General features: G+C 45.6%; 1 protein-coding gene across 2 annotated transcripts; it reads right to left on the bottom strand.

The window, feature by feature from the left end:
• Positions 1-298: 298 nt before the first annotated feature.
• On the bottom strand, positions 299-23727 carry PTPA (protein phosphatase 2 phosphatase activator). 2 transcript variants are annotated; one of them, XM_081178853.1, is made up of 10 exons: positions 23575-23727; positions 20186-20289; positions 18526-18612; positions 16031-16156; positions 14792-14909; positions 11554-11653; positions 11101-11225; positions 10377-10477; positions 3158-3265; positions 299-3036 (listed from the first exon to the last, which is right to left on the bottom strand). In XM_081178853.1, exons 1-10 carry the CDS (start codon positions 23597-23599, stop codon positions 2962-2964), a joined length of 969 nt encoding a protein of 322 aa, XP_081034979.1. In that variant the 5' UTR covers positions 23600-23727; the 3' UTR covers positions 299-2961. The 2 variants fall into 2 exon arrangements, with proteins under 2 accessions (XP_081034979.1, XP_081034980.1); XM_081178854.1 differs by lacking the exon at positions 23575-23727 and adding an exon at positions 23427-23555.
• Positions 23728-25106: the final 1379 nt, after the last annotated feature.

Genomic DNA, 25106 nt, shown 5'->3' with positions numbered 1-25106 from the left:
CCTTTACTTGTCACTCATCACCAACCCCTTCAATGCACCAAGGCTTCCCGAGGCCACCTTCAGTCGCCTCAGGCGGCAGCAGAGTATAAGGCACTAGTAGCAGCAATGGGGGCAGAGAAGGAAACAGTGGCAGGGGAGCAGCATTTCCTGTTTTGCCTCAGGCAGCAGAATGTCTTGGGCTGGTCCAAATGTCAGGGATTGAACCCAGAGCTTTCAGTGCTGCAAGGAAAAAAAATATGCCCCATCCACTTCCATACAACTGTACCAACCCCTTACGCCGAACAAACCACGACAGCCATTAGATGCAAAACATGAAACTTTTTCTTCTTTTTAATTCAAACCACAATGCTAGAGGAAACCAGAGGAGTCAGGAAAGAGTGCCATGCGCAGAGAGCCTTTTCAGGTGGTGATTCTAGGCCAAGGGGAGTTACATGCGCTTCTTGGGTGGGGGGTGTTTGCAACAGACAGCAGAGGCGACAGAAACCATGCCCAAGGAACAGGAGGGTGGGTGTTCCATGGGAGGAGTTGAGCTACAATGAAGGACCCAGGTTTTTGCAGAAGACGAAAGAGGAGGCAGCTGTCACACCACTAATGGTTGATGTATACATGAGTGCCAAAATTAGGCCTTCTCAAAGGATGGTGTGTATACATTAACAGGGAGGTATCCTGTTCCAATTTGCAAGCTGGCCAAGGGAGCCCGCTGCCCTGGCAGACACATCTTAGATAAACAGGTTTGCCAAGCTTTTAGTTCCAAAACCTGCCAAGCCTGTTTCACCCAGAGGCAAGAGCAAAACGAAACATTAATGCTTCAGTCCCTGAAATGTGAAACCACTCTCTCTCAAGCCAACTCCAAACTTCTTTAAGTTGTCTATCTCCAACTAAGTGTGTGGAGGGTTAAATGTGGAAAAGGGGTGTGATTTTTAACTGGATGGGTCAAAAGAAAGCTCATCTCCAGCTATTACACATATAATGGCTTTGTGCTGGTTTTTCCATATAGGATATGCAAATGGAGGGGTGCAACCCCTGCATTTATGCACCTTCCTTCTCACGCCTCCCACTTAGATCAGGGGCGGGACCCTCCCAATGTTGTTAGCCCTCCCAATGTTGTTAGGACTCGCAGCTGGTGCTGATGGAAGTTGGGAGTAAAACAACGTATGAAGGGTTACACATCTCTCTCACAAAGCTCCACACCAAGAGTTAAAGAGGCTGCAAACTCACAGCAGGATACGAGTAGGGTGTGCAGTCCATACAAAGTGGCTGAACCCTCCTTTTTGGGGGTCTGTTTAAACATGAACTTGCACACAAGCCTCCAAAAGAACAGAAATAAGGGAGACCTTAAATAAATGCCAAAATGCTCCATTCCCTTGGAACCAGTCAAGAGTGCCAAGATTAGAACAAGGTCTAGAGCAGAGGTAGTGTTCACCCAAGGTGGAGCCACCTCTGAACACCCAAAGGTCCACACTCATGAACCCGCCAGCCAAAAGAAGTCCAGCCATTGGAAAAGGGGACAATAAAGGCAATTTTTGGCAATGCTGCAAATTATTTTTAAAGGCTATCTCCAACGAGCAAAATAAAAAATAACCTACCATCAGAATTTAGTAACTGGCAGTGGGGAAGGGTGATCCTGTGGTTGAAAGAAGCAAAGTATAAGAAGCAAAGGCAGGGCACGGCAAGGTCTTTTGCCTAGTTTAGAGTTGGGACAGTTCCCAGTGAGCTCAAACCAGTTTTGCTCAGCCTAGCAAACCTTTGGCTCTCAGTTCTTCTACTAGCTCCTAGGAAAAGGAGCTCTCAAGCAACCCTCTGTAAAAATACAAGCCAAAATTAATTATCACCTGCACAAAACTTTGCACGGTGTAGGACTCAAGGCTGTACAGGACCCAGGCAGCACTCATATTGTTAAGAGCCCTGCTAAGTGTAGCAAAAAGCCCTGAGTGCTGCCTGGGTTGAATGAAGTAAAGCCCAGGTCTTTCTGAAGCAGCCCAGCAGACCTTGCAAGGGGAGCATACAGCCACGTTCTTGAACACCTCTCTGATTTTTGATTGCAAAGATCACCCAAAAGCTTTGCAGCAACCCCCCTGACAGATAAACCCTCTTTGTATGTGGATGGAGGGTAGTTTTTTTTGAGTTGGTGCCTGCAAAAATGTTCTGTGAACCTGCGGGAGGGAGCACTTGACAACATGTTGCCTCCAAGGGGATCATGAAATGGGATGCATCTGAACCAGCTTGAAGCTGAACTGATGGTTCTGCCTCTCTCCAAAAGCATAGCACATTTAGTTTGGCAACAGTACTGGAAATGGGGGGGGGAGAGAGAGAGAGAGAGCACCCCATTTCCTCCCTAAACTACTAGCCCCTAGTTTCTCTGCGAAGGAGCCAAGCCACAGCTCAAGTAGGTTAGAGACAGGTTTTGATGATGTAGGCAGGACCCACAACTAAGATGACGGGGGGGGGGGGAGAACACAGATGCCCTCTTACACTTTTGCGACCAGGAATAAAAATATTTAGGGAGGCCTCAGATGGGAAATGTGGAGCCCCTCAGGATATCAGACTGCATTCCCCAGACTGAAAACAGCAGGCTTTTAAAAATATAGATATAAAATAGAACAAAAGCAATGGGTGCAAAGGATAGTCCTGTGCAGGGGGAGAGAGAGCAAAAGAGAGGCCACATACTGTTGTGGTCCAGTGTTAAAAGTCATGGGATCACATTCCAAGGCGGGTTTTCCCTTCTTCAAAATGCAGAGGGAGGGGTCTTTAAGAGAGTCAGAAAATCTTCCTGGTGGTTTGTCCCGCACCCCCAAAAGTTGGGAAAAAATAATCCGCGGAAATGAATGGACTGCATTGCCTGAGGGGTGGGGGTGGGGCTGAATGGGGAGAGCTCTGGCCCTTCACCCTGCTCTCTCCAATGTTTTCTGACCCCCTCTCTTTTTTCCAGAAATGGGGGAAAGAATACCCTCCAAAACCTCCTTAAGATGCAACAGGCTGAATGGAGAGGAGGCTGCCGAACTTGAAGTGCTGGATCACAGGGAACTTCTCCAGGCACTGGGAAGAAGACAAAGAGAACATTTGGCTGGGGCCTCTTTCAACACCCACCCACCCACCCCACAACTTGAGCTGGAGAGAGGTTTTGCTCCAGGCCCACCTCCCTCTGCTTTGACCTTACCTCTGCTTTGTACATGCGAATGAGTCCTTGGTTGACCTTCGCCCATGAAGGGACAGCGCTAATGTTCCACAGCTGGTTGGAGTGCTCAGCAAATGGGCCTGTCTTCATCTGGAAGACAAGACACAGACAAGCCATCACCACAAGGCACTGGCACACCCCGTTCCAGACCACCACTGGACAGGATGTCCCCAATGTCCTTAACCACACAGCTACTTGATCTGCACTCCTTATTTCCCACTGGATGCCATCATCCAGGCCAATGAAATCTGCTCTGAAGAAATACAAGGGCAGGGCAGCTCTGGTGCTTACACCATTCCCCTCTAGCATGGCTCCAGTACTGGAATCTGCTGTTCCTCCTCCTGACATGGGCACAAAGGCATCCTCCTCCTTACCCCAGGCATCATGACCCTAGTCCTACTCCCTGCAGTGAAGGGACCCAAACACTACACTATGATTCAATTGTTCTATTCTCCTTATTTATCACCATCATTTATCGCCACCTAAATTTACTACGCAGAATGGAAGCAAAACCTGATGCTGACCTGTGATGGGGCCTTTTTGGTGTTGGCTCTCCCACTGCAAAATGCCTTCCCTAACAAGGTGCATCCTGTCTCCCTCTGCTTTCAAGAGAAATTTTTAAACATTCCTGTTTACCCAGGCATTTGATGGCTGAAAAAGACTGCTCCTGACAATCCCAATATCATTAGATGGATTTTTTCTTTAATTCATAATTGCTTTTAGAATGTTTTAAGAACATCAGAAGAGCTTTGCTGAGCCATCTAGTCCAGCATCTGTTCTCACAGTTGCCAACCAGGTGCCTATTCTGGGAAACCTGCAAGCAGGATCTGAGCACACGAGCACTCTCCCCTCCTGTGCCTGCCAGCAACTGAGATTCAAAAGCATCGCTGCCATAATCTTCTTATCCTCCTTTAGCAGTCCTTTCACTCTCTTGTCATCGAACCACCACCCTAGATGGTTTTCTGCTACTCATATATTTTAAAAACATTGTTGCTGAACTTAATGTTTTTAACAACGTTTTAGTTTTAATTGTAATTGCTTTAGGAATGTTTCTAACTCTAAAATGGATTGCAATGTTTTGATCTGCTTTAGGATGCTTTTGCTTTGTTTTTAAATTGTGTGTCCGTTTAATGTTCTGGGCAACAATGGCAGCAACAACAGCAACAACAACAACAAACCGATTGTTGGTTTGACAGACGTTTTGCTTTGAGTGTTAATGGGTTGTTGTTTTAATGGAAGAGTGAGGTATAAGTCAATAAAGTATTATTTAAAAAAAATACAGCAGTTTCTAGAGACCAAGATAACCCACAGATAAGGTTAGGGGAAAACAAGGGTGGGGGGAACTCAGTTTGGGACTGGAGTGGGAGTGGGGGCGGAAGAGAGAAATAGCTTCTGGGCACACCCAGAGAATGCAACTTACTCTCAAGGGAAGGCAGGGGGAATGGAGGCAAACTTCTTGTGGGAAGATTCAGTGACATCATCAACCACAAGGCCAAAAAAAGGAACTTGGGAAAATAAGGAACTTTTGACAATGCAGGGGTGTTTTGAAGAAGAAAACCTCACTTCCTCCCCCTCCCCCTCCCCCTTCCAAAATCCCAAACTGCCAAAACAGTCACAGCTATCCCCTAAAAGCAGGAGGGGATCAGACTGCATTTCTGAACTTACTTTTCCAGTGCAGGAAGCCCAGACGGTTTGTTGTTACAGGTAGGTTTGTACAAGTGAAAAAGTATCCCAAAGTGTATGTCTGTGTGTTCATCTGTCTATGCATATAGATATATACTAGCGGTTCCTCTGCTCGCCAAGTCCTTGGCAATTCCCTCCACATTAAGCCCTCAAATAATCGTAGAACAATAAAGGGCCCAAATGGGCATCTACGTCAACCCCCTGCAATGCAGGAATCACAGCTAAAGAATTCCTAAAGAAAAGCTTTTCTTTCTCATCCCATGCAAGCTCACTTTTGTGGCCTGTTGAGTTGTTCCTTCCTGCAAATCCAGGATTGTGATGAGGCACTACAAACCTTCCAATGGGGGCTACATGGCAATAGCCTTACCGTTTTAAGTCTATAGGAAGATGTGGGTGGGTGAGTGTTCGTGAGCACACAGGGATGTTTGGGAGTGGAGGGAGAGAAAGAGCTCAGTCATATGTTTAGAATCTGGTGACCTCAGCACTGAAGCACTCTGGGTAAAAAGGAAAAAGAAAGGAAGCCACAAAAAGAATATCCTCTGTCCTCCCCCAACAGCTGCAATGGATGTTAAGTTCCACTTCCTGTCAGCGTCCATGAGCGCCAGAAAAAATAAGATAGGCCAAACTTTTCCCAGGAAACTTCCCCCTTGCATACAGAAGGAAGGGCTGTGTGCGCCTGAGTTCCCAGAACAAAAATGTTGGCTGGAATTCCTCATGATAGCAGTCAAGAGCTCAGCCCTCAGTGGGTTAAAATACACTTGGTTTTCGAACAGATTAGTTCTCAAACGTTTTGGCTCCCAAACGCCACAAACCCAAAAGTGACTGTTCCAGTTTGTGAACTATTTTTGGAAGCCGAACATCCAACAGGGCTTCCACGGCCTCCGATTGGCTGCAGGAGCTTCCTGCAGCCAATCAGAAGTCGCACTTTGGTTTCCGAACTTTTTGGAAGTCAAACTGACTTCCGGAACGGATTCCGTTCAACTTCCAAGGTACGACTGTACTAAGTTTCCTTCTTTGAAGAGACAGCACAGTGCAGCGCCGTCCACAGGAAGCAAGACCACTAGGGCTCTTCTAGCTCAGGACCATTTTCACTGGCTGGCACAGGGTTTCAGACAAGGTGTCTCTCCTGGCCCTACCTGCAGGTTCTTTAATCACTGAGCTATGGCTATTCAGGGGCATCATGCATTTTAATGCAGCCATGGCATTTTCCGGAGAGAGGAGGTGGGATGGGAAAAATCAAGGAAAGTAAAAGAGCATGCCTTTGCACTGGGGCAAACCTTTACTGTTGCAAGCTCCTAATCTTCAAGAACTTGGGGAAATGCTGATGTTGCAACAGTGGTTTCTCCTACTTTCCACAGTACAGTTCACAGGTCATGGGCTTTGGGGGTAGGAAGTCCTTGTACTTAGGAAAAAAGAAGCTCAGCTGGTTAGAATGTGGTGCTGATGACACCAAGGTTATCAGCCTTGCATAAGGGACAGCTGCGTATTCCTGCACTGCAGGAGGTTGGAATAGATGACCCTCCTATTCTATCCTATCCTATCCATACCAAGCCAAGACCATTGGTCTGTATAGCTCATTATTGCCTAAGCTGGGTCTCCAGGCAGGTGACCTGCCTAGCCCATCTTGGAAATGCTGGATTTTGGATTTGATATCCCGCTTTATCACTACCCGAAGGAGTCTCAAAGCGGCTAACATTCTCCTTTCCCTTCCTCCCCCACAACAAACACTCTGTGAGGTGAGTGGGGCTGAGAGACTTCAGAGAAGTGTGACTAGCCCAAGGTCACCCAGCAGCTCCATGCGGAACAGCGGAGACACGAACCCAGTTCACCAGATTACGAGTCTATCGCTCTTAACCACTACACCACACTGGCTCTCGCTGGCAATTGAACTGTGATGACCACCAACTTGGTTGGCTTTAAAAGAGGATTGGACAAATTCATGGAGGAGAAGAGGGCTATCAATGGCTACTAGCCACAGTGGCCGAAGTACTTCTAAATACCCAGCTGCTGGAAACTGCAGGAGAGGAGAGCTCCTCTTGTGTTAGGCTCCTGTTTGTGGGCTTCACATTGGGGTTTTTTGGTAACAATCACCATCCTGTCTGTGTAGTGCAAAGAAAGCTGGTCCCCTCCTGACCACCAACATCCTGGCCCTTGAGACTTTAAAATTTCAGACAGATTGCTGGTGGCATTCAAAATGGGTATTGCCTCTTGAAAAAAATGAAGAAAAACAGGTTGGCTTGCAAGGACCAGACTCTTGTGCGCCCCAAAGAACTAGAACACAAACAACACCCCACCCAGGCGGGCACAGCTTTTCCAAACCAACATCTGCTCTCACTGAAGCCCTTTTGCTATTGTTTGGAAGTAGGAAAAGGGGGGGGGGATAGGGAGGAGGAAAAAAACTAACACACATACACAAACACACACGCAGAGAACCCTGTGGCTCATTCTAGCCACAAAGGGAGAGAAGAAAAGTAGGCAAGCAGAGTGGGGGGGGAGGGAGGGGGAGAGAGCGAGAGAGCGGGAGAGCCACAGACCCGCAGTGACCCCAGGGGAACGGAGTGAGTCAGGGCAGCCATATTGAGCAGGAAATTACTCACAGACGCTGCGTTCCTGCCTCTCCGTTCCCGAGAGAATAAGCCTTTTGTAAAAGGTTCCTCTGTCGGTTAAAAAAAAAAAATGAGGAGGGAGGTATTGGTGGGGAGGGAGGGAAAGGGGGGCAAGCTCAACACAGCACCTTCCTGTCATTTGCTTCCTTACCAGCTGAAACCAGAGCCCAGCCTCCCTTGCTCCCCCCCCCAAAAAAAACCTCCAAATTTGGGAGGCAGTGAAATAGGGGAAAGGGCTGCCCTGCCCTTCTCTGGGATTTTTTTAAAAGAACGCCAACTCGGGCAGAACTTGCAAATAGTCGATCCAACATTTGCTTTTCCTGCTCTTGGATCTGCTCCGTCGCCTTCACCCTCCCTCGTAACAGTAGAAGTCGCAAGAATCCAACGATGATGAATGCTAGACGGTTCAGGACAGACAAAAGAAAGGATTTCTTCACACAGCACAGGGTTTAACTGCGGAACTAGCTCCCGCAGGAGGCAATGATGGTTGCCAACTTGGATGGCTTTAAAAGATGACTGGACAAATTCATGGAGGAGGAGAGGGCTATTTGATGGCTATTAACCATGACAGCTATGCTCTGCCCTCGTGAATACCAGTTGCTGTGACTCACAGGAAGGGGAGAGTGCTCTTGGCCCTGGGTTCTGCTTTTGGGCTGCCACTAGTGGGCTTCTGGCTTGCCACTGTGAAAGCAGGATGCTGGACTAGGTGGGCCACTGGCCTGATCCAGCAGGCTCTTTTTATGTTCCCCAACCCCAGGGGAACGAGAGGTGTGATTTGAAAGGGGTGCTGTTCTAGCATTTGAAGATACCTAGAGGCAAGGGGGAAGTTTCAAAAAATAAAAATAAAAAACCAACAACCAACCCAGCCTTCCCCAGGCTGGCAGCGCTTCTCTCGCCCATGCTCCCCCCACCCCTACCGCCAGACAGCATGGCCAGTGGCCATGGATGATTGGAGTTACAAGTCCAGCAATACCCAGACAGCACCACCAGGATGTCTAGGTCCAAACTCATGGCAAGTAGCTGACATCAGAACAGTGCCCTGTTTAGGGAAACAAGAGATTGGGGCAATAGTCATATTTCCCCCCAAATGATTGCTTTGGTATGACAGCTGTAACTTGAGGGGGCTCAACCAATCAGCCAAGTGTGCTTATTGAGCAATGGAGTTTGGAAGCAGAAACTAGAGGGTTGTTTCCCCTCTATGGGTAGAACATGTAAATAAAATTCCTTCCATATTATTTTGTTGGTGTTGCAATGATTATGCTCATCCACTAGATGCCGATAGAGGGCTCTCAATGCTGGCAGACGCCAAAGATAGTACTCTGGCGGCATCTAGTGGCCTAGCACAGGAAAAGGCAAAAGGGAAATGCCCACCAAGGAGAAAGATAACCCTTTGTTAAAAGGATGTTTCTTTTGGGAGAGCACCCAAGCTCAGAACATTGTGAATGCTCTCCAAAGTAGCAAGGAGGAGAGGGAAGAGGGAGCACATTCCATTCCACCCCTAAGGGCAGGGTTTGCAAATATCAGGTGGGTCTTAAGCTCAAGAAAAGCCAGCATGATCAACAAAAAAGGGCAGGTTGGACTCAGGCCCAGCTGGAAAAGAGCCATGCTGCTCGGTGGCCCTAGGCAAGTCATGCAGCATCATTTCTTTTCTTTCCTTCCCTTCCCTAATAACTTTGTTTTAAAAAATTAAACAGGAACGACCACCATCCGTACACAATACGCTATGGAATGAGGACCATGAAGCCCTCTGCAAATTGCCAGGGCAAGGCTTTACACAGAAATCTGCTATATACTGAGTTGGGCCACTGGTCCACCTAGCTCAGTACTGTCTACACTGGCTGGCAGCGGCTCTCCAGGGTTTCAGGCAGGAAACAGCCCTACTCGGAGATGTCATTGGAGAATCAACCTGGGGCCTTCTACCTGCAAAGCAGGTAGAAGCTTTACCACTGAGCCACGGCACTACCCCCCAAAAAATAAAGTAAGATTCTAGTCCTCATGGTTCTGATTAAAGGACTGAATTAAGGAAGAACACTGAATCAGCCCATTAGCCCATCCAGCTCAGTACTGCCTGCACCAACTGACAGCAGCTCTCCAGGGTTCCAGGCAGGGGACATTCCCAGCTCTACCTGGAGATGCCACTGGGGATTCAGCCTGGAACCTTTTGCTCACAAAGCAGGTACTCTACCACTGAATTATGGTCCTTGCCCCATTTAAATTTGGCTCTAAAAAGTCTGCCATCTTTCTTCATAGGTGAGTCACTCCACACACACCCCTTGATCATTCTGGTTGCTGTTTTCTTAATCTTTTCCAACTCTACAACATCTGTTTTGAGGCTGATGGCCAAAACTCTACACACTATTCCAAATGCTGTTGCACTGTAATTTGTACCATAACATTAGCATGTCAGCAGTTTCAATTCCTTTCAGACGCCTTAAAGAACTAGGTACCCACCGGGCGCCAGGAAGCATAGGGGATCAGGCCAAAGACCCATCTAGTCCAGGATTCTTTTCTTACAGTGGCCAAGATGCCAAAGAAGCTCATGCTATTGGCAGGGATACATTCCTATCCTTTGCTTCTACCTTCGTCTCTCTCTCAGCTTCCTGAGTTCTCTGCCTTTTGGGTTCTCTCTTTTGCTAATTTGCTTTGAGGTTGATACTGTTGGAACTTGGCCCATAAGAATGTCGGAAAGGAGATCTCACAAAGCGCAGATAGGAGGGTTAGGAAGTGGAGGTGAGGAGCCCAGATATGATCTGGCATAGAATCATAAAACTGCACAGTTGGAAGGAATCCCCAAGGGTTATTGAGTTCAACCCCCTTCAATGCAGGAATCTACAAAAGTATGCATCTTTGAAAAATCTCATAAAATGATTCAGTAGCAAAGACTGGGGGTGGGGGGTGGGACTCAGTCTCACCTCTGTAATGAATAGGATGCACTCAAGAAACATGAAGTCTTTATGGTTTTCATTCACCACTTTCTCATCCACAAAATGTCGAGGTTCCAGGTTTGGGTGATCTGAGAAGGAAGCATTATGTTTCAGGGCAGTTTCCATTTAGATGCTGAAGGCTTATCGGGATGACCCCATCCTCCCAGCTTAGTGTGGCAAATTGGGGGTTAGAGAATTGTTCTAGGTACAAGCCCATCATCACTTCTTATGCAACAGAAGCAGGGTCCTTTCTTAACCAGCAACAAAATGGGCACTTCTGATCACTCGTTGACAGGGAGCACAGGTAATATTTGAGGTTAGCAGTACTGTGAGCTTTGATCAGAGTTACAAATAGCAAAGGAAAGGGAGAAATTAGGCCCATCCCTCAACCCCTTCACAACAATGGAACAAATTTCACAGAAGAGAAGATGTATCAATAGGCTAGCATTCTAAGGGTCCCTGGCAAAGGGCGAGGGAAGGAGCTACTTTTCTCACCAGACAGTTTGAGGACCCCCATGCAAAGTAACAGAGAGATCATTCTGACCATTACTTCCCATGCAAGGCAATGGAGAAAATGTGGAAAAGGAGGGTGCACTTTGCCTTAGGGTGCCTGATTGAAAAATATTTTTTTCTTTTTCTTTTTTAATGAAATAAGCCCTGGTTGGGGGGGGGGGCTGATGGAGTTGGCAGTGGGGAAGCTTTCCCTGGTTACCTATCAGTTGTGAGCTGCCCCATATGAAGGGCAGGAACTGGAAGTCATCCAAGCCCCAGACTCCTTGGCTCCCAGCCGGTTCCATTCTGTAGGTCTTCTGCAGCTTCCGCATGACTTCCAAATACCTGGAGGAAGAAGGGGATTGTTAAATTCTATTAAATAAATGACTAGTCCCCAGGGAAGCCTCTCTAAGGTGCTCTGATGAGGCCTTGCCTACAAAGCCTTTGAGCCTCTCACTGTCCTCTTGACTACAAGGTGGTGAGAGTGATTACTTATTCTTCTCTGGACCCCTCCCCCCCACCATCCCTCTCATGCAAGATTGTAGCAGAGGCTTCGTCCTCTGCTGGGCTGAGCCATTATTAAAAACCCACTTTCAGATACCACAGGGTCGATTTTTAGCCCTTACACACACACACACACACACACACACACACACACACACACCAGCTTTACCTGTTGAACACTTTGAAGACAATGGCCAGCTGGTCATCCACCCGGAGAACTCCAATTTTGCAAAGGCAGCAGAGGAAGGCGGCAAACGCTGCTTCATGACCTGAGATGAAAGGACAGGAAGGGGAACAATTTTCAGGACAATGGACGAAAACCCTCTGCACTTGCATGACTCTTTGGAGGGCTACATGTTAACATGGCTACCTTTATTTGTTTATTGCCCACCCTTTGCCCTAAAGTCCCAGGGTGGATGACAGCATTAAAACACAATATTAAAAACAGTTTAAAACAATTTACAATCACAGAAATAAGGTGGGTCCTAAAAAAATACACCTCAAGTATCAAAAGACCAGGATAAAGTGGTGTGTCTTCAGCATTTGCTGTAAGCTGTGCAGTGAAGATGCTAGGCACACCTCTGTAGGGAACGAGTACTGCAGTTTAGGGACCACCACAGAGAAGCCCCTCCCTGATAGCCCCCTCTGCCAACCTCAGCACCTGAGAGGATCTGTAGTGAAGGAGGCAGCATTTCACAACCATTTATGCAGAGAGACACCTATGAATGTGGGGCCACACCAAGTTTCACACACATTAAGGTGAGGGAGAGACAAGTCTATGCCTGAAGGAGCTTCCAATCTTAATCTGGAGAGCTGGGAAACACAGGGTGAGTGCATGCAAATAAGCAACACTGTTTAAGATGGGGAAGTGAGTGTTTTTGTCCTGGGAGGCCAAGTCTTTATCTCACCCACCAGTCACCCACCACCCATCATCTGGCGCAATAATGATGGCAGGTTGTCCTGCCTAACCTGGTAAAGTTGGCACTTGATGATGGAGAGGTGGAGAGAAGCTCCCCAAGCAGGACTGAACCCTGTGCATGTCAGCTAATGCACAGGAAAGCTCAGTCCTGCTTTCTCCAGCCCGCCTGCCACACATATGATATCAGGTATGGGGCAAGTGAGGCGTGGATCTAGGCCCTTTCAATCACCAAGGGCAGAAATGTAGGAAGCAGGAAAGCATATACTGAAGCATATTTTGTCATGAATTAAGTGCTTAGGCATTTTTCCTTTCTATTCTGTAAAATATTTTAAGATGGCTCCCCCCTTTTTTCTTTTTATTAATATTATTCTCTTCTCAAGAGTGACCTGTAATTTCATTGTTAAGAATAAAGGGCTGTCACAAACTTGAGTCAAGCAGGTCAATTTTTTGCTTTTTCTCTTGTATATTTGTTTTGTTTTTTCTTCTTCTTTTCTTTTTTCATTGCTATTTGTGGTGCGGTTCTTCATTTTATTTACTTTCTTTTTTGCAACTTTTTTTTAAAAAAAATAAAATGCTATCTATAAGGTTTTGTTTCATTCACGCAAGCACTTAAAAAAATTATTTCTGTTGACTTATTGGCTTATTCCCAATCTGGGAACTATGTGCATACTCTGTCTAACAGAACTGAATTTAACGGATCAGCTTAGTGTTTGCAGGATTTCTGAACTTGTCGGAATTTTTAGGAACTACATTATATAGCCAAAAATAGAAAAAGTCAATAGGAAAATTATATAAAAATTCAATTCAATAAGTATATAAAAATTCAATCACTATTAATAATCAATTATTATATATATATATTCAGAATTATATAACAATCAAAAGAAAATAGTGAATTAAAAAAAATTACCATATCTAAATGATATACAGAAACAACTATTAATAACCCCAAAATCTGAAATAGAAATCAAGAAAACAATTTTATAGTTGGCTAGTGGTAAAACACTTAGATGGATTTCCTATTGAGCAATATAAAATATATGTAGATCTTTCAGCACCAAAACCTTGCCAATTATATGACGAGATATTTGATAGGGGAATTCTGTCAACGATGTTTAATCAAGCAAATATTGCTGTTATACCAAAACCAGACAAAGACCACACTCAATGCACTTATTACCACCCAATTTCATTAATTTAACGTTTATATAAAGATTTTAACAACAAAGTTGGCAATTAGAGCAAAACAAGTGATATTGTTTATAAAAAGGAATGCATGGTTTATCCACTTACGATTTTTTAGAGATAAGTATTAGGATGTAGAAATACTATTTGGGGGAGGGGGTGGAAATTAAAATTGTCAGATGATAATATTATCCTACACCACATACCAATGATATGGGGTTTGACAACTGGTCAGCGTGGATGGACTCTCTGCGCCCTTACTTCTGCCAAAAGACTGATATTGATTCACTGGAAAGCTAATACTATGGCCCCTTTGATCAATGGACAGAAGATATGACAACTCTTCCAATATGTGAATGGACTGCTTTTAAGATGCAGGTTGTGTGTGGATAAATATAATGATATTTGGAATGCATTTATAAAAATTATAAAGACTTGTTAATAATTGTATACTCATCGGAATAATGACATATATACTTATGTATCGCATTGTATTACAGTTTCAAGCACCTTTTTGTTTTTGTTTCCTTTCTTTCACCTTTTTTTTCCTCTGAAATTTTTCAATAAAATTCAATAAAAAAGAGGAGGAAAGAAATCAACAACCTTTATAACTATTAACCCCAAAAGGAAAAGCAGCAGGCTTGCCATACAAAGTGAGAACCGCCATTGAACTATCCTCACTTTTAACAGCAATACAATAGCACCACCTCGTGACCAACAGCAGTTTTGCAATCGACTAGACAACAGACCTGCCTGGAGGTGGGGTTTTTTAAACATTTAACTGGCACACCAAATCTGCTTGCCCTGCCCGTGGGCATTTTGAAGACCAGCAGTCATTTTAATGTTCATTGCTTTTGTTACACATTAGCAGTCAAGCAAATTTAGAAAGCCTCTTCCTGTTGAAGCAGGTACTATTTTGAAAGCAAAACAACTTTTGTAACACCACGTCTGAGCAGAAAGAGCACAAAGAGCCCACTGCTGCTCCCTCTCCAATCTCCGAGTCTTGCTGGGAATAGAGGGAAATCCCTTTAGGAGCAGGATGCCATAAAAGATGGGTGCTGACCACCCCATAACAGCAATCAGCCCTGATGGCTAAATGGGTGCCTCTATAATCAGAGGCATTTTGCTGCTAAATACTGGTTGCCAGGGAACAGCCTGTCCACCTTGCAGGTTTCCCAGAGGCATCAGCAGAGCAGCTTCCAGGACATCCAGCAGGCCACCTGAGATGGTCCAGGCCCCTTTACTGAAGCAGGGAGGGTGGGGGAAAGCTTCCAGGTCAGTCTGCTCATCCCCTGACATATACCTGTCCCATAGTCAATACGAGTAGAGTTGCCCACTGACTCCTTCAGGTACACTGCCACTTCGGAGATGGCGTCTGACAGCTCACTCGGAACCACAGTGGCCACCAGGTTCTCAGCCCCCTAAAGGAACAAACAGCCAGGGTGTTAGGTTGGTCAGGTGCTATTCCCACACTCAGACTTTGAGAAGCGTCAGATCACTGCCCTTCTCTCTCCCCACCCCCTTTTTCTTACAGCTTTCAGCTCCTCCTTTAATGTAATTAGGGAGATTTCACCACTAGGAGGGGTTAATCAAAAAGGGGGAGAAGTTTATGAGTTAAAAAATCTGCTAGTCTCTTTTCTTTTCCTTTTTTAAAGGTGCCAAAATATTTTTTATTGTGTTTGCTGAAAAGAGGCTCCTGTCCCTTAATAATAATTCACCATGCATCTCAGAGCCAATTTACAAGACATTTTAGTGTGGCAGTGCCTACATTTTGGAACTCCCTGCCTATTGACACCAGGTAGGCACCTTCACTGAATGCTTTTGGAACCTGCAAAAAATATTTGTGCTTAGACAAGCCTAACCTAGACATGTATAACACACGTGTGTGTTTGGATTGGTTTTAAGCTTATCGCTTCTTTTATTTTTTGAATGTTTTAAGAGTTGTTTTTACTGATAATTTTATTGTTTTATTTCTGTTGTAAACAGCTTTGGGGGTTTTAAAAAAATTAAGTGGTGTATAAATTATATGACACAAAAATTAAAAAACAGAGCCAACATGGTACAGCTCTTGTTAGACAGTACCAAATCAGACTACCAGGTGGTGGTGGTGAAGAGAACAGGCATATCTAGGTGCTTTTATATACACAGGAAAATAAGCAAGTCAAACTATGCCAAAGGTAGAACCCTTTCCCCTTCAATGCAAGAGCCAAATAAAAAGATTTCCTTTGGCCGTGAACAAAATCCAGATCAAGGAAAGCCATAGTACCACTCTATTCTGCCTTGGTTAGATCACACCTGGAATACTGTGTCCAGTTCTGGGCACCACAGTTGAAAAAGATTGTTGACAAGCAGGAACGTGTGCAGAGGAAACCAAGCAAAAGCAAATGGCTTTAAGGCAATACCTGAATCATAGACACTCTATAATCATACGACACTCTGTAATCCAACTCTACAATTCTATAATTCTATGAAAATGAAGCTAGAAGAGAATTGGGCAACTCTATTCACTACCACAGAAACAGACACACACTTACTGCTTTACCTGATCCAGTTTGGTGTACCACGTCCGAAAAGCCTTGTTCCCAAAGCGAGATGGCTGGTCCACTGGTGGGGTCTCGTCAATCCACCTGTCAAGCGTGTTCAGGAGATCAATCAGCTTTTCAACTGGCTGACAAGAGAAGGGAGAGGAGTCTACTTAGGCAGAAGGCAGACACAAACACATCACACATCCTGCTCACCAGACACCAAATGTTTCAAAACGTCAGCACACATCCCAAGCTGATCATTGGCAGAACTTACTATTTCTTATTTATTTATTTCATCTATTGCATTTACAGTGGTACCCCGGTTTTCAAACGTTTCAAAAGTCAGACGTTTCGGATTTCGAACGCTGTAAACCCAGAAGTACTGTATTTTTTGCTCTATAAGACTCACTTTTTCCCTCCTAAAAAGTAAGGGGAAATGTGTGTGCGTCTTATGGAGCAAATGCAGGCTGCGCAGCTATCCCAGAAGCCAGAACAGCGAGAGGGATCACTGCTTTCGCTGCGCAGCGATCCCTCTTGCTTTTCTGGCTTCTGGGATTCAGAATATTTTTTTCTTGTTTTCCTCCTCCAAAAACTAGGTGCGTCTTATGGTCTGGTGCATCTTATAGAGCGAAAAATACGGTAAATGCTTCAGTTTTTGAACACATCTTGGAGGTTGAACATGCCACGTGGCTTCCGCTGAGTGCAAGATGCAGAGGCCTAGCTGTCAGCTATTGAGTTTTCGGTTTTCGAACGTTTCGGAACTTGAACCGTCTTCCGGATCACATTCGAAAACCAAGGTACCACTGTATATTCCACCTTTATTCCATCAAGAAGTTCAAGGTGGCATACATGGTTCCCTCCTTCCGCAATTAATCCTCACAACACCCGTGAGGTAGATTAGGCTGAGAAAGGCAGTGACTGGCTCAAGGTCACAGCCAGTGAGCTTCAAGGCCAGGTGGGAGTATTTGAACCCTGGTCTCTCCAAGGTCCTGGTCTACAACTACACCATTATTATTATTTATTAATAAAAGAAGACAACTAATGAGGCAACCCTTTCCCCCATACACCCCACAAAGATTAGCACATTGAGGGCTGAGCATTCTTTTTTTTTAAAAAAAAAAAAGAAACTCAGAAGAGGAGTACAGAATGGAGTTCCAAGAAAAGGGGGGGGCTGGCTAGTGCTGTGAATAGGAACCAACTCTTTTCAGGAAGAGAAGATGCCCTGCAGATCCTCTTGTATATACTTTTTAAACATGTTCATTTGGGATGTGGGGGATTTTCCGTTCCTGAATGATAGGGGGTAGGGGCTTGCAATGCTGCCGCTCCAAAGGGCAGCACATACTCCGGGAAGGAATTCCTCCTTTAAGAGTAGACAAAGGACAAAAACAGCAGGAGCAACTCCTCTGACTTTGCTGGAGGCCTTGTGCGTGAGAAATCCTCTAGTCTCCCAAGCCTAAATTCGATCCTTTGCTGTGTCAGAAGGGCGTGGGGAAGTTCCAAGTCCAGCAGCTTTTCTGGCCCTTGAAGCATTGCAGGAGCAGCAGGAGGAGAGAGTAATGGGGGAAATTGACAGCATCATGCTATCTCCAAGCCAAGAGCCATCATTTGTTCTGCCTGAACTAGACAGACAAGTGGTCCGACTCAGGTTAAAACATCTTCCTGCGTTTGTTTAATCCAGCCTTTTATTCAGAACTATGAGGACTAGACTCTCTATTTTTAGGGAAGGAGGCACATCTAAGTCTTAAAGCTCATGCCTTGCATGCAGAAGGTCCCAGGTTCATTCCTCAATGGTATCTCCAGGTAGGACTAGGAGAAACTCCTGCCTGAAACCTTGGAGAGCCACTGCCAGCCAGTGTTGACAGTACTGATACAGACATCCATCGCTCTGACTCAGTACAAGGCTGATTCAAGCAGCACAATTTCTTTTTTGCATGCAGAAGGTTGCAGGTTCAATCCTTGACGTTATCTCCAGGTAGGGCTGGGAATGTCCCCCTGCCTGCAACCCCTGGAAAGCTGCTGCCAGTCAGCGTAGATAACACTGAACTATTTGAACCAATGGTCTTACTCAGTATAAGAAAGCTTTAACTGAGGCCATTATTCAGAACCATGAGGACTAAAATTTTGCTTTATTTCTCAGGGGAAGGGGCCATTGCTCAGCAGCAGAACATCTGCTTTGCACACAAAAGTTCATCAGTTCAATCCCCATTGGCATTTCCAGGTAGGGCTGAGAATATCCTCTCCCTGAAATCTTGGGGGAGCCTCTTCCAGGCAGTGTAGACAGTTCTGAGCTAGATGCACCAAATGCTTGGAGACTTTTTGGCCTTGGGAAACAATATATAAATGAAGCAACCCCAAAATCAATCTCAGAACTAAAAAATAGAATTGGATAAAATACAAATTCAGCAACTACAGCCAAAAAAATAATAATTTTAGCCCATTCAAAAGCTTGGTGGAAAAGAGCTTGCCTGGACTGGAAAAGAGAAGAGCATGGAGCCCTCACACTTTGGCTTACCTCAGAGACTTTGTATTCACAGGTCAGCTTCTTGCCCTTGATGCTTTCATTCAGCTTGAGAATGAAGCCTGTGTAATCTGCATAAGCCTATTTTAATAATAATAATAATAATAATAATAATAATAATAATAATAATAATATCATCAGAGAGAGGGAAAGCAAGAATGGAGCATTAGCCAGACAACATTCCATGGAAAAATCCAGCAATGTTGCTTATCCCGCCCTGGGGAGAGAGAGATCCATGGGGAATAGGCATGCCAGGGAGAAGGCATGTTTCTTAAGACTGATTGCCCACTTTTCCACCAGTGCAGTCAAGATGGCCAGCAGAATCAGCACTGAGTAAATGAGGTACAAGCATTTGGCATGAAACAACTGCGAATTTTAAGAACCATCACATTGAATTAGCTGTAATGGCTAATTGTTAGAAGCAGGGTGCCTGTGAATGCCAGTTGCTGGGAATCACAAGTGAGGAAAGTTGCTATTGTGTTGAGGTCCTGCTTTCAGACTTCCCATAATGGGCATCTGGTCAGCCACTATGGGAACAGGCTGCTGGACTGGATGGGCCACTGACGTGATCCAAAAGAGCCCTGCTTAGGTTCTTACATTAAACCTCCATTGTCAGAGGCAGTGTCCCCCTGAATCAGCCTTTCTCAACTTTCCCAGGTGTTGTTGGACTAAATTCCCATCATCCCTAGTGAGAAGAGCCAGCAGTCAGGGATGATGGGCACTGTCATGGGTGCCTTTTGGCCTGATCCAATAACCAGGCTCTTCTTAAGTTCTTATAACAGGAGCTTTAACAAATCTTTGGAGGATAAGGCTATCAATGGCCATTATGTTCTTCCTTCACTGCCAAGATGCCTCTGAATACCAGGGAGAGTGTTGCTGTTGCACTTGGGTCCTGTTTGTGGGCTTCCCAAAAGCATCTGGCTGGCCACTGTGAGAACTGTGGTTTTTAAATTATATTTTTATTATATTTTGTACATCGCCTTGGGACATACATAGGAGGCGATTAATAAGCAATAACAACATTTAATGGATGCAAGACTAAATGGGTCTTTGGCTTGATCCATCAGGACTCTTCTTTATGTTCTTATGGAATACAAAATTGATAGGAATGTGACAGAGATTGATTGGGTCAGGCTGCTGTCAGTTAAAAGTATTCCACTGCCACAATACTGAAGGATGTTGGAAAATGAAATTTTGCCACTCTTCTCCAACCTCCCAGCAACTCTGTGCTGACAGACAGTAGTCTTCTGCAGCAGCAAAGGATTGAAAGTAGAAAGCTGACTTTTTTAGCTCCCTGACACAGACTAAGTGGGACCATTCTCCCAGACAGGTTAGCTTTCTATGTGCAGAGAAAGCATGGAGTGTCATTTAACCTGGAGGGGGGTAAATCTGTGGCCCTCTGAATTTTGTTGGATTCCAAATCCTATCAGCCCCAGCAAGGATGGACAACTGTCCAAGGACAATGGGAGTTGCAGTTCAGCAACATGCAGAGGACCAGAGGTTCCCCTCCCCTGATTTAACATGGGAGACCCCTCCCAACTTCAGTCTCAGGTGGTACAGCCAAGATACCAAAGTGACCCCTCAGCAGGAACTATTTCCTGCTCAGCCCACATGCCAATGGTACCTCCCCAGAAATATACCAAACATTCTGTACCTGTGAGCGTTTCCACTTCCCCATGTCGGGAACCATGTTGATTTCCTTCTTGGGGATCATGAAACTTCGGTGGGGAGGAGGCAGTGCTGCCTCCTCGGGGGATTCTGGAAGGAGAAACAATTCAAACCATTTGGACTGTGAAGATGTTGCTATGTTCTCAACTGTGAGTTCCTTTCTAAAGAAAATATTTTCAGGCCATTATTAAAATCCACTTACCTATTGTATTGACTCCCTATGTGGAGCATGATTAAAATCCAATATTCAGGACAGATAAAGGAGAGTACTTCACTCAGTAGTGTTCAGCTGTGAAACTCACCCCCACAGTAGAGGCAAAGATGACCTTACCAACTTCGATGACCTTACAGCATCACAGAAACAGAGAATTGGAAGGGATCCCCCAAAGGTCATCTAATCCAATCCCCTGCAATTCAGGAATCACAGCTAAAGAATCCCTGACATGTGGCGAGCCAACCTGTTTTAAAATCTCCAGTAAAGGAGAGTCCATCAGCTTCCAAGAAAATCTGTTCCACTGCTCCCTGATAGTCATTTTCAAATATCTGAAGGGCTGTCATTTGGAAGACAGAGCAAGCTTGTTTTCTGCTGCTCCAGAGAGCAGGATCCAAACCAGTGGATTCAAATTGCAATAAATGAGTCTCCTTAATTGGAGGTTGGAAGGCCATCTGTCAGGGATTCTTTAGCTGTGATTCCTGCTTCGCAGAGGCCCATGGGGTCCCTTTCAACTCTGCAGTTCCATGATTCTATAAATTAGCACATGCAAGTAAAATTTAACGCAACCGCTCTCAGGAGAGGGGCCTAAATGCAAACAGGACACCCTTGCTTTTCAGATAGCTGTCTCCACAAATCACTTTGGCCTTAAAAGTGGAGCAAACTTGCAGCCCAGAGAGAAACCCCTGGCACGGATGGCTTTCAAAGGAGGTTTAGAGCTTGCAAAGCACTCTAAAGTCCCTGGAGGCCTTTGGATGAGTGCCAGGAAGGGGGGGGAATGCAGATTATCAAGCTGCAAAGTCAGCAGGAACTCAGCCTCCTCCCCACCACCAGCAGACTAGGTAGATGGTTTGGTTCATTTTTCCTCATTAGCCAGGAAGCAGGTAAGCACTCCCCTCACCCAGCGCCTTGTCAAAAGTGCCCTGATCCCCTCCCGCTCCTGCACAGAGGGAGGCTCCCTTTCTAAAGTTGAGGGCTCTCAAGGATGAATGGCTCTGCTCTACATTCCTGTTCCAGCAAAACAAGGTGAATGTAGTCACATTGCCGCAAAGGAGCCAAGAATCGTGGAAAGGAGAAGTGGAACAGAAAAGCAGCGGGGGGAGGAGAGATGTGCAGGGAACAGAGAGAGGATTTCGGTCCCCAACCACAAAGGCGGCAGCCAATGTCTTAAGTTTTCTCCCAATAAGGTTGCAGAGTGCCAAAGCATCAAAGCCATTCAGTCTGTATCTTTCATTGCCAAAAATAATCGCATCCGGCGCGTGGATCTTATCTTATACCACCAGACACATTCTCGCCTTCTCTGCATTTTAGCCACATGAAAGCCCTCTGTGGTCTGAGGGAGAGATATGCTGGTCCAAGGTCACCTGATGACCTTCATGGCTGTAGGGCGGCACCTGGTCCCTGATACTCTAAACCCAACATTGCTAAATGAAAATCTGCAGTTGGTTACCAGTGGAGTATCGTTGCCCATATTTACATCCCACTTTCTTCCAAGAAACTTCACAACAACCTTGAAGTTTAGGGGGGGGGGGAACTAGGGAACCCTTTTCAACTTGAGGGCTGCATTCCCATCTGGACAACCTCCCAGGGTCTGCCTGCCAGTGGTGGGTGGAGCCACAGGCCAAAGTGGGTAGGGCAACAAATGTAAATTCTACTGTTATATAAGTGATTAGTTTCTGCACATGTATCTCTCTCTTCCATCCATTCGGGCAAGCAAGGGCCATTATCAGAGTTCAAGGGACCCATCCCAGCCAGGCAGAAGCACTCAGTGAAATTATACATGGCATGAAGAAAGTGGATAGAGAAAAGTTTTTCTCATTCTCTTACAGAACTAGACTGCATGGACACCCCATGAAGCTGAATACTGGAAGATTCAGGAAAGATAAAAGGAAGCACTTCTAAACGCAGCACATTGTTAATCTATGGAACTCTCTCCCACAAGAGCCAATGATGACAACCAACTTGGGTGGCTTTAAAAGAAGATTGGACACATTCATGGTGGAGAAGGCTATCAATGGCTAGTTCTGCCTCCACATTTGGCAAGACACGCTTGGAGACAGTAATGTTTCAGAGTACTATTTGCTAGAAACCACAGGAAGGGTTTCTAACTATGTGCTGTGTGAAGGACTTTTTAAATTCTGTCCTAAATCTTCCAGCATTTAGCTGCACTGTATGCCCATGAGTTCTAATGTTCAGAGAAGGGGAAAAAACTTTTCTCTCTTCACTTTCTCTATGCTGTGCATCATTTTATAAACTTCTGTCAAGTTGCCTCTTCCTCACCTTTTCCCTAAAAGTCCCAAACATTGCAACCTTTCCTCACCCCCTGGATAATTTCACTGGCCCTTTTCCGAATCTTTTCCAGCTCCACAGTTTCATTTCTTTAGGTGAAGTAAGCAGAACTGTGCATAGCATCCCAAATGTGGCAATGCATTACATTTACATAATGGCATCATGATCTTGGCAGTTTTATTTTCAGCACCTTTTCTAACAATCCTGAGCATGGAATTTACCCTTCGCACCACCCCACCCCCCAGCTATTCACAGGTGCCCCACACCTGGGTCCACATCACCACTGAGATCCTCGCTACATATTTGTGATCTCTTTCCTGGACAAACCTCATTACGCAGCATGTGTGACATTAGGGTTTATTTATGGCATTTTGCCCCGCCATGCAACACTACGTATACTGTATCTGCACTTGCCATTTTAATGCCCATTCTCTCGCTTTGGGGACATACCCTGGAAGCAGTGGAGTTAGGGGAGCTCATGGCTTGGTTCCAGTTATGGGGGGCCAACACCCACTATCATGGATAGAATCTAGCAGCAGCAGCAGCTCAGGCTCACCCTGAGAACAACAACAACAATAGTTCAGGCTCACCCTGAGTAGCCCCAATATATTTTGCCACCTGAGTCAGACCCCAAAATGGCACCAGGGAAGGGGCAAGAGAAGAAACGGGGCGGGGGGAGAAAGCTCGACATGGGGATCTGCTGCTCTGGTGCATCCTGTCGCCTCACCTTGCCTCATGGGTGAGCCGGTCCTGAGTAGCCCCACAGCAACCCTCCTCACGAGCAAGTCCCCGTGACACGGAAAGGAGTTACAACACCCCTGCAAGGTAGGCCACTCTCCAAGGTGGGGCTGGGGCTGGGTGGCTCTCTTCCTTACCTGGCTGCCATTCGCTTTCTGCCATCTTCCTCGAGCCGCTGCCGCCGCCTTTCACCTCTCACCACCTGACACTGGAAAATAACCGCCGCTTCGCCATCTCGGATACGGGCACCGGGGCCGTCGCTGTGAGGAGGGCTGGGCAGGGGCGGGGGCGGGCGGAGTGAACCTGACGCTGCCATCTTGATAAAGGGCACCGCGACCTACACAGGGTTGGATTACGAGTTCTCCAAACATCAGAGAGACGGGGGATTTGTATACCGTTTGACTGTTAAAAAAAGAACGCAACCTCAAAGTGGTTTATTAAAAGAATAAAATAATGAAATTTCCAGTAAAAACAACAACAGTTAAGTTAAGAGTAACCATTTAGAATTTATAACAGTTTTATTTTTTAAAAAATACAGACATTACATAGTGTCCCTCTACATGTGTCCCTCTACATTTATATCTCTACATCGAACACTTCTCTGCCCTACTTCCGCGCCCTTGTGCATCCATCTTGAGGAAGGGCAGTTTAGCTTCTTCCCGCCCCTGGAATCTAGATAAATTCAAATGATATAGAACATACTTCTGGTTTGACAATAAGCTGAGATTTCCTCCCTCTCCCCGACTCTAACTTCCAAGGCAACATATAGAAGGTCTTGTATCATAGAGATAATACTATGCAGAACGATGATACTGAGCTCATAAAGGATCGTGATCTACACTGGCTTTCCATTTTGGCCGGAAGTTCAGATAGTGTGTCATTCTGAATTCTCTCTCTCTCTCTGAGGTCTCCTACAGAGGGAGCGTTAAGGTACGCATAGACTTATGAAAATTAGATATAGCAGCTCATTCTCTGTAGAGATAATTTCTGGGTTCGCTTTGAATGCCGCTTCTGAGTTCTCAAGTGGATTTTCAAGTGGGAAAATGTGGCATAGCTATTTATTCATACCATCTTTTCTCTGAGGAACTTGTAGCTATGCAGCTTAGTTGTCTCTGCTTTCATTTTATTATCACAACTCCCCCTGTCAGGTAGGCTAAACTGAAAGCCAGTGGCTGGACCAAGATCACCTCATGAGCTTCACAGTTAGCTGAGATTTCAAACCTGGGTCACCTCAGTCCTCTAACCACTACCCCACATAAAAGCCATGCTGCATCATACCCAAAGGACCCCATCTAGTCCAACATCCTGTACTCCTAGGGGCCAATCAAATGCCTCTTTGGAAGCTGTGAGCTGGATTTGAGTGCTATAGCAAGTTTTGCCACTTGTGATTCCTGGAAAAAGATGATAAAGGTAGCAAACAAAATTTAAGAACTTATGGTGGGCAACTGGCCTGATCCAGCAGCTAACTGGTACTGTTGGGTTCAAGGACAACAGTATAAGAGGAAAAAGCCAGAAATTGTTTGAACTCCCAAGTCCCCTCAAACTCTGTTTGCATGGCCAGCAGGGGATGATGCGAATTGTAACTCAACTACATCTGGAGGGTACCACATTGGTCACCTCAAATAATTTCACATCCTCAACTCCTGCAGCACAAAACCAGTGCCCTGCT

The sequence above is a fragment of the Podarcis bocagei genome (genome assembly GCF_964188305.1).
Source record: "Podarcis bocagei genome assembly, chromosome: Z".
NCBI lineage: Eukaryota > Metazoa > Chordata > Lepidosauria > Squamata > Lacertidae > Podarcis > Podarcis bocagei.
This window is presented reverse-complemented; position numbering and strand designations above follow the sequence as displayed.